Here is a 9,947-nt window from a genome sequence, read left to right as displayed (position 1 = left end):
CTGTAAAAGTGCCCAACTAAGCCAAGGAAGGCGTATAGGGCTGTTTTAGGACTTGTAAATGAATCATTTTTGCCAGGACTATTAACTCTTAAAAAGATCATGTAATGTGTGTGTATAGATATATATATATATATATGTTCCTTTGTATGAAATTTTTAGGTTATGTCTTAGATTATATTGGGTACATTTAATTGTTCCCTTATCTACTAAACATACTAAAGAGTCCAACCGAAACGTGGGCTAATTAATTAGCAATACAAATATACATAGACAGAGGGACTCGTGAAATATAAATTAAATCATTGAAAATCATACAAGAACTAAGTTATACACATACGCGATTTTGTGCACTTACCTATATAATTTAGCATGTGAAAATACCAAATATTATATAAATGACCTCATTACTGCTAAAGAATTTTTTTGCACCATTGCTATAAAACATGTATAGAGAGAATTGTAAAGGCATCTATATACATACCAAGTGCCCTCTGAATGCTGTCTGAATAGTAAGGATAGCACGCTGTTGTTCAACTAAAACAGGAGGCCGTGCGAGCCGAATGATGTCTACAGACGCCTGTGCTGCAGCGACAGATGCCTCAGCCGCTAGCATAGCCGCTGAGGAATTCAAAATGTGAAAGGTTCTTGAGTTTCTATAATTATTTCTTAAGATTTATAGTCAGTTTGGTCAAATTTATTAATTTTTAAAAGTGCTTGTTCTTTTTTTTTTTTTTTTTATAAAAAAAGTATTTATTTTTAAAAAGTGATGTGTTAGGTAAGCTTCTCAAAGAAAATAATTGTTTATAGGGAGTATAAGCAATTATTTTTCATAAGCTAAAAAATAGCTTCTTTTCAAAAACACTTGTTCGAAATACGCTTTTGAAAAACATATACCTAAAATATTTTTAAAAAGTTTGGTCAAATAATAATTGTTACTTAAAAGTGTTTTTATAACAAAAATTTTTGCCGGCGAAATGATTTGGTGGACCTTTGTACTTGTCCTGATTTACAAAATAGACACTTCTACTTGTCTTTTTGTCATTTGAACCCTTAAATTCATCAAAACATAATATTTTAAACTCTTTTATCCATCAAAACATAATATTTTAAAGAGATAATACATAAATATAACCTTAAACTTGACACCAAATTATAACTTTGACCTTAAACTTTGATAGTGCACAAATAGTACCTTTAACTATTTAAAACCTAAACAAATATGACCTCCAATTTTGCAACCCCATGCGTGAGTTTCACTCGCGCCTACGTGGAAAGGTAATCCAATCACACGGTGTCACGTCGTTAAAAGCGCTGACTTGGAGGGAGGTCATATTTGTGCAGTTTTGAATAGTTAAAGGTCATATTTGTGCATTGTCAAAGTTTTACTTTTTGTGTTAAAATGACGTCGTTTTTATTATTATTATTATTATTATTATTATTATTATAATTATTATTATTATTATTTCTTTTTTTATTTATTTCAATAACAACAACACCTATCTTTTTTTTTAATTAAAAAATTGAACCCACGCAGTAGGCTGGAGGAAGTGCCCAAGAAGAGCAAATAACATCACTGGACTATCTAAGTGCATTGTTTCATGTGGTTCAACATTAATATACGTACATAAATATTGATTTTCTACCTTATATATATAACGTAATTTTTTTACTGAAGGGGTTCCGGTGAACCCCATGGAAACTACGTAGGTCCGTCCCTGCATTAATTTAATAACGTTTTAATAACATTAATTTAATAACATTGTAATAGCGTTAATTTGATAACGTTAATTTAATATACTACTACTACTATCCTTAATAGTGTTAATTTAATAACGTTTTATTAAAACTATAATTTTTTATTATTATTAGTATAGTTTCATCTTTAATTTAATATTTAAATAAATTATATTTAGATATATTATATAACTTAAATTCGCTCTCTGTTTTATAATATATCTATATATACATACCCGCGTGATTTTTTCGTATGAGTCTGACCCACCTAATTAATAAATCTTCAATATTGCTCCTTTTCGGCAATGACAAAAGAAATTAGATGTCATTTTCATCTTTGAACCGAAAATAATGAAAAAATAATAGTGAAAAGTCATTTAAAGGTCATATTTGTGCAGTTTTGAATAGTTAAAGGTTATATTTGTGCACTGTCAAAGTTTAAGGTCATATTTATGTATTATGCTCTTAGATTTTAAGCTAGACAACCCAATTTTGCGTGTTAAACACACGTTTTGCCATGTAGGATCGGAGGTCATATTTGTGCAGTTTTGAATAGTTAAAGGTCATATTTGTGCACTATCAAATTTTAAGGTCAAAGTTATAATTTGGTGTCAAGTTTAGGGTCATATTTATGTATTATCTCTATTTTAAACCTTTTCTTCATTCAGTTAATACGGGTGTAATATACTAGTTTACATGTGGTATGCCACGTCATTTTTAAGTGACACATAGGAAATAAAATATTCAGAATATATATAAAATATAAATAATATTTATATTTTAAAAAAAAGAAACTCCCCCACCCCAACCCCTACCCCCGCTCCCTCATTCTTGTCTTCTTCATACCACCCTTACTCCAACAACACTCATTCAATCAACTGAAAATTCACATTCAATCAACGGAATAATTGAGAAAAAATGTATGTAAAGTGTCATAAATGCAAACTCCAATTATAATTTTGGATTGATTCACAAATTCACAAGACCCATTTGCCATTTGTTATTCTTCAAGGTTTTTTAAGCTTATTAATGAAATTTTTTAGTTATTCAATATCCACCATTATATTCATATCCATACCTTCTTTTTAAATCCAACTAACACAAACAATAATCTTTTCTTTTTAAAAATTTAAAAAATTAAAAATTTAGAAAAAGAGGAGTGCATTTGGATTATTGAAAACAAAATAATTTTGAAATTTTTTTTAAATTTTCAGTCATCAATTGCAGAGAAAGGGATAGAGTGCTGGGGTGGATGGGGTGATGAAGATGAAGTGGAGAAGAAAGGGAGAGAGATTGGAGTGGGTGGGGTGATGAAGATGCAGTGGAGAAGAAAGGGAGAGAGATTGGGGTGGGTGGGGTGAAGAAGATGAAGTGGATGGTGGGTGGATTTTAGAGGGGGCAGGAGGGGGAGGGGGTGGGGGTAGGAACGAGTTATTTATTTCTTTATTTTTTTTATAATTTTAATATTATTTTAGTAAAAATAGTGTGCTGAAAAACACATGTTACGCGTGTAAAACACATTTTTTCCACTTCATCAATTTAATGCCACATATACAAAAAGTGTTAGGATTTGTCCTGAATTTCTTACCTTACTTGGATTCTACCATAATTGTGTTTTACTTCGGAAAGGATTTCTTAGTAGAAAAGGGTTCCCAGTAGAAAAAATTTTCTTTCCTATTAGATTTTTATTAGGTTTATTCTTTCTTAAAAGAAGAGTTTTGTAACTTAATAAATAGAACAACTCTCTTCTCAAGTCATAACACATATAGCATCCACAATGCAGTCTTTAAAGAATTTTTGTTTAGGAGGAGATGTCTCCCAATAGATTTTAAATTTTTTTATTTTATTTTTAATAAGTAAGTCGTTTGACAAAATCATATCAATAATATAGTTTTTTAGTATTGTTTTTTTGTGTCCTCTGACTTATCGTCTTATGGTTTGCAAACTATAAGCTTCCGCATGACGCCCGCTCGATTTCGAATCCAACAAGTGGTATCAAAGTTTATGGTTCAAAGATCCAATGGTGTGGTGAGACGAGATTAAATAAGTTCAAAGCAGATTCAAAATCAAGCTGCAACAGTTTGATGATAATGAAGATTTTGTTTAGCTACATGTGGAGAAGGAGCTTAAAGCATATTTTCAACATTCCTGCTGCGTATCTTTAAAAATAAAAAAATAAGATATTTTTTAAACCATTTTAAACCCATAATATTTTAAACTTTATTTTTAACCATAACAAGCAGCAGTTATGAAGATTACACTAAGAAAATGATGATGAACAATTTTGCCAGAAAATTTAGGCCAGGGGGAGATTTGTTAGGATTTGTCCTGAATTTCTTACCTTACTTGGATTCTACCATAATTGTGTTCTACTTCGAAAAGAATTTCTTAGTAGAAAAGGTTCTCTAGTAGGAAAAGATCTCTTTCCTATTAGATTTCTATTAGGTTTATTCTTTCTTAGAAGAAGAGTTTTCTAACTCTACAAAGAGAACAACTCTCTTCTCAAGTCACAACACATATAGCATCCGCAATTTAGTCTTTAAAGAATTTTTATTTAGGGGGAGATTTCTCCCAATAGATTTTAAATTTTTCAATTTATTTTTAATATATAGGTCGTTTGGCCAAATCATATCAATAATATAGCTTTTTAGTATTATTTTTTTGTGTCTTCTGATTTATCGTCTTATGGTTTGCAAACTATAAGCTTCCACATGAAGCTTTCTCGATTTCGAACCCAACAAAAAGGGATTTAAAATATTCTGTTTTGATGGATTCAAGGGTTCAAATGACAAAAAGATAAGTAGAAGTGTCTACATTACAAAATAGGACAACTACAAGGGTCAACCCAACAACAACAACAAAAAACCCAGTGTATTCCCACAACATGGGGGCTGGAGAGGGTAAGATGTACACAGTCCCAAAATCATAGAAATATGAAATACGGAAAATAAGAGCAATACGGAATAAGAAAAATAGGAACTAAGCAATAGAAAATAGTACACCCACCTAGTAGTGGCATACACTTACATCCCAAAGACACCTATGTACACTGACCTATGATTACTAAATCCAGCTACACAAGAATTCTCCTGACTGTTAGCTACAACCCACACACTAACACTAGCCTTCTACCCTAATCCTCGACCTCCACGCCTTTCTATCTAGGGTCATGTCCTTAGTAAGCTGAAGTTGCTCCATGTTAAGTCTAATCACCTTCCTCCAGTATTTCTTTGGCCTACCTCTTATCCTTGTGAATCCATCCAACGCTAGCCTCTCACACCTCCGAACCGGGGCATCCGCGTCCCTCCTCATCACATGCCCAACCCATCTCAGCCTTCCTTCCTGTATCTTGTCCTCCATCGAAGCCACTCCCACCTTATCCCGGATAATCTCATTCTTAACTCTGTCCCCTTTAGTAAGCCCACATATCCAACGCAACATTCTCATTTTCGCCACCTTTAATTTTTAGATGTGAACGTGCTTAACTGACCAACACTCCTTTCACCTTTTTTGGCTAAAGAGAAGTTGCTTCTTACCAAAGTCCTTTTATGGAAAATCACTTTTGAAATATATATTTTTTTTTCAAAATAAGCTGATTTTTAAAGTTTGATCAAACAAACTATTAATTTTCGTTTTACCATAGATTTTAAATTTTAAATTTGAAAATTTGAGTTTTTGAAGTTGTGACTTTTTGAATTTGACATTATGCTTGGAAATGAATTGAAGTTTTTCAATTCGAAGTCTCAAAAAGTGGTCAGAACTCGTTTTCGAACTTGAAAATATTTAAGAATTATATTTTGAAAATGTGATTAAATTTCATGGTCAAATAGGTATCTATACATATATTAGAAAGCAGAGGGCGAAGCATCGTAGTTAGCCCCGTGGTGAGCTATTAAGAAGCCACATAACAATTTTTAGGACAAAGTTAATAATGATGTAATAAAAAATTTGAATTATTTGAATATTAAAATAGATTATCCCTTATTTTAAAAAAATCATTAGCTTAAAAATAGAAACTTACTGTTGAAGAGTTCTAAATGATCTTTTACTCTTTAATAAATTAATTTCTCTTAAAATATAAATGTTATAAAATGTGTCTGGATATAATTTATTTAATTATTAAATAAAAGATAAAAATATATTAATAATAATAGTAATAATAATGATAATATGATAATAATAATAATAAATAATAGTAGTAGTACGTATATACTAATAGTAGTAATAGTGGTATTAATAATATAATATAATATAATATAATATAATATAATTATAATTATATAATATATTAAATTATATTATATTATATTAAATGTTAAATGAGACAGTAAAAGTACTGATAGTATTTACGTAGTAATAGTAGAAGTATTGGTAGTATTTAACCAACCAAAAAAAAATAGTAGTGGTAGTAATAATAACAATAATAATAATTTAAAAAATAGTAATGATATAATGATAATATTAAAAATATTTGAATTGATTTCAAAATTTTCTCTTAATTAAAATTTATAGGATAAACACACGTTATAGTTGAAAAATTAAGGAAGAAATTGAGATGATATTTTAATTTTAATGTAAACACACAGTTTGAATTGAAATGAAATTCTAACTTTTTCATCTCTCATATATATAATGCTACATATCACAGTGATAAATAATTCTAAGATTTTACTTTTTGGAGGTATTATTCATTAGTTTTTTAGTGAATTTGTCTATATTTTTTATATTCTTCATTTTTTAAATTATGTTTTTTATTTAACAATTTTAATTTTAAATACATAAAGATTATGATATTTTCTTCATCATCTTCCTCTGTTAATGCTTAAGGTTATGATGTTAGTACTTTTTTTTTTTTTTTTTCTGTGATTCAATTTAATAAGTAAATTATTGTTATTCTTCTTCTTTTTCACTATAATTCCTAATATGTATATCATGTTTATTAAGCTTCATGACAACTTCTTTATCTACATACACATATTGAGTTTTTTTTTGTGTGACTTTGTTTTAGAATAGATTATTGAATATTTATTCATAATCTTTGTGCATTTTTTTTCATTATTTTTAATGTTGTATGTTTAGATATTTTGTTTCATTTCAATGAATCAACTAATCTAATATGTTATCGCTTTAAATGATTTATTTGCAGATATAAAGCATGCTTGAACTCAAGAAAGTAATGCTGAATTTTTTTTCTGAAGAATTTAGCTTTTTAAATGCTACTTTTTTATTATCATTTTTATATTAGTATGTTATTAAAATAAGTGCTCATTTGATCTGATGTGTTTTTATTTTTTATTCAATGGTGATCTATTCATTTAATTTATGAGAAATTTATGATAAATTTTGCATCAAAATTACAAATTAGAGTTAATTTAAAAGTAAAATGCATTATGCTCCCTTCTCCTATTTAATCTCCTGAATCATTGTCAATTCACACAAAATTTGCAATGTCATATTTTTTATTTGAATCGAGCTTAAAAATTCTATGTTTACAATTAATCGATGTTTTTTTTTGTGCAGGAGGATTGTAGCAAGATCTCTATAATTTTTGTAAAAATCACTTTATTTCAAAAATATAATTGATTTTAAGTATGATTTTTACACATGCATTTTTTTAAAGAAAAAATAATTAATTTGAAACTTAAAATTGTATTTGAAATTTGAATTTAAGTTAAAAAATATATAATTAAGAAAATTTAAAATTTTTACTAATTTAAATAAACTCACGTAATTTGTTATGTATAACAAACCTAAATTTGAAGCTTTCATTTATCTTGGAGTCTTCTCCTAAGCTATTTATTACTTATTTGTTGTGAATAATGAAATTTATATATTCTAATTTTTGTATTTTGAGATTAGAATTTATTTTTTTCCACATATCATTGAGAAATAATGTGATAGTTGAATTTTTGTAAAATAATATGATCTAGAATGCTCAAAAAAGATATTTTAATATAAAATAATTAAAAATAATGCTTAACTTCGCCCATCGCGCGGATACATACACTAGTTTAAAAATACATTTCAAAGATTATTTTTAAAATCTATGATCAAACGCTAGCTTAATTTGACTAATCTCTAAAGCTAATCACAATATTTTTAAAGTAAAAATTTAATATTAAAAAATTATATGAAAAGATTAAGTTACTATATCTTTTAATGACACACAAAAAGGGAAAAAAAAAAAAAGAATATTCAAGATGCTGTGAACATTGACGTAATTTGAATATCGAAAACGTTGCGTGAGACAAATAAAGTACAGATACAGGATTTGAACAACCTGATAGAGTAGGTCCATCCCTGGTCTTGGCTACTCCAATTGCTCCTTTTTGCTTCAATTCAGCTTTTTCTGGCAGTAAATTTGTAGCCAAATTTCCTTTGCTAATTGTACTTGATGAGATGTTGGTAGTAGTTGCTTCAGCTTGATCTTGATTTTGATGAATTAATGTTGTCTCCTGAAGTGTAGGCTTCCGGAAGAGCCATCGTCGTTTTCCCCTCTTCTGCAAACAAAAATAGGAGCTAGAATAATTAGCTACTTATTTTATCACTAGTCTGTTGCTAAATTGTTGTTTGATTATAGAATTTATCAATAGTTGATTCTTATATTTTTATTAGTGAAATGATGAGCAGAATAACTCTAGATCTGCATTTATGTCTCTAATTATTGCATGTTTCACATACTTTTAAAGGAAAAGGCGGCATACTGGCAGCGACATACAAATTTCTAGCTAAACACAAATCTTACAGCTAAACAAGAAAATTTGTATTAGCAATGAAGTTGGTAATTAATTGCTAGTATAAATATGTTTAGCTTCACATACTTCTTACAGAAAATGTGTCGTCACTATCAGAAATTACCAACAAATTTTATTTAGCGTGGGGTTAACAAAAAATATTGTTAGCTACGTAGGAGCATCTCAGCAACACATTAACAACGAAGTTCGTAGCTAATTCTCAAAATTTTGTGAGTGTTCTAATAAATTGAGTAGTGTAAACATGTTAAAGTACTTACCTTTTCTTCTTCCTCTTGTTCATGAGCATCTTCTCTTCTTCTGATACTTTTGATATCATTTTCTTTGACAGGCGATCTAAAAGCCTTTTTCATTAAGCCTATCCAAGAAGCCCCACCAGTAGTACTCTTCCCTATGAAACATTTTGTTAGCAAAGTTTCACCTTGTGTTACTAAACTTAGCTGATCTGTTGTTGTCCCAGGTTGTGTATTCTTGCTATATGATGGGATATTATGCTTCTTCTTCTTCATAATTCTGTTAGAAAAATGATAACTCAACAGTAATATTATTAAAAGCAGAAAACTATAGTTTCACGTATATATTATATGTAAAAACACTTGATTCCTCAAAAGATAGATTACTTCACTATGCGGAAAATATATAGACAACGATCCCTCTGATTACGTATGTATGACATGTTTCGTTCTTTACATGTTTCGTTCTTTACTTTATGCCAAATGAAACTGAATCCAAGACCTTATTAATTAATAATTAAAAATATGAAAAAGGTGAAATTATAATTAAAAATATGTCTTTTACTATATATTAATTATCTACATGAAACAATATCAAAAGATTGATATATGTAAGTTGAAAAATTATACTAAATAAAAAATTAATAATACTACAATATAATATTACTATATCAAACAACGAAGAGGAAGCTCAGAGCCTCAGATCATATATGTGGGCATGCCAAAAACATAATGTTTTTATATGTCAGATAGTTGGATACAGCGACGTCACAAATTGTGTTTTATCAAGATAGCAGAAAGCTGCAGAAAGCATATATAATTATTTGGAATTGTTAGATGGTGTTGGCTTTCTTTGTTCTTTTTATTATATTTATATTAAATTTTAATTAATTTAATTTTGTATAAAAAATTCTTATATTGGTATAAATATGCTTTTTTTTATCAAAAATGTTTTCATATTCAAAACTCGAATCAAAATCTATAATTAAAAATGAATGAGTAATTATTACTTTATCGTAATTTTTGAATGTCAGTGTTGGCTTTTTAGTTTTTACTATAGTCTACAGTACTTACTTTTTGTGAATTGTTCTGGAAAAGACGACTGACTATATTCTCTTTGGCTTCGCGTGTTATAAATGTTGTTATGTTAGCATGACCATATCCTCGTATTTCCTCAGTCGTAAATTATTTGACATTATTTAAATTTTGAGCGTTAATTAAACAGATT

The 9,947-nt window shown here is 28.5% G+C and overlaps 1 protein-coding gene across 2 annotated transcripts; it reads right to left on the bottom strand.

The window, feature by feature from the left end:
- Nucleotides 1–346: 346 nt before the first annotated feature.
- On the bottom strand, nt 347–9,506 carry LOC107845920 (protein IQ-DOMAIN 17). 2 transcript variants are annotated; one of them, XM_047397402.1, is made up of 4 exons: nt 9,387–9,506; nt 8,747–8,999; nt 8,015–8,234; nt 347–618 (listed from the first exon to the last, which is right to left on the bottom strand). In XM_047397402.1, the coding sequence occupies exons 2-4, from the start codon at nt 8,993–8,995 to the stop codon at nt 470–472; spliced, it is 618 nt and encodes a 205-aa protein (XP_047253358.1). In that variant the 5' UTR covers nt 8,996–8,999; nt 9,387–9,506; the 3' UTR covers nt 347–469. The 2 variants fall into 2 exon arrangements, with proteins under 2 accessions (XP_047253358.1, XP_047253337.1); XM_047397381.1 differs by lacking the exon at nt 9,387–9,506 and having other exon boundaries at nt 349–618; nt 8,747–9,292.
- Between the last annotated feature and the right edge of the window lie 441 nt (nt 9,507–9,947).

Source organism: Capsicum annuum, chromosome 1, assembly GCF_002878395.1.
Source record: "Capsicum annuum cultivar UCD-10X-F1 chromosome 1, UCD10Xv1.1, whole genome shotgun sequence".
Taxonomy (NCBI): Eukaryota; Viridiplantae; Streptophyta; class Magnoliopsida; order Solanales; family Solanaceae; genus Capsicum; species Capsicum annuum.
Note: the sequence above shows the minus strand (reverse complement) of the source record. Positions and strands in the feature narration are given on the sequence as shown.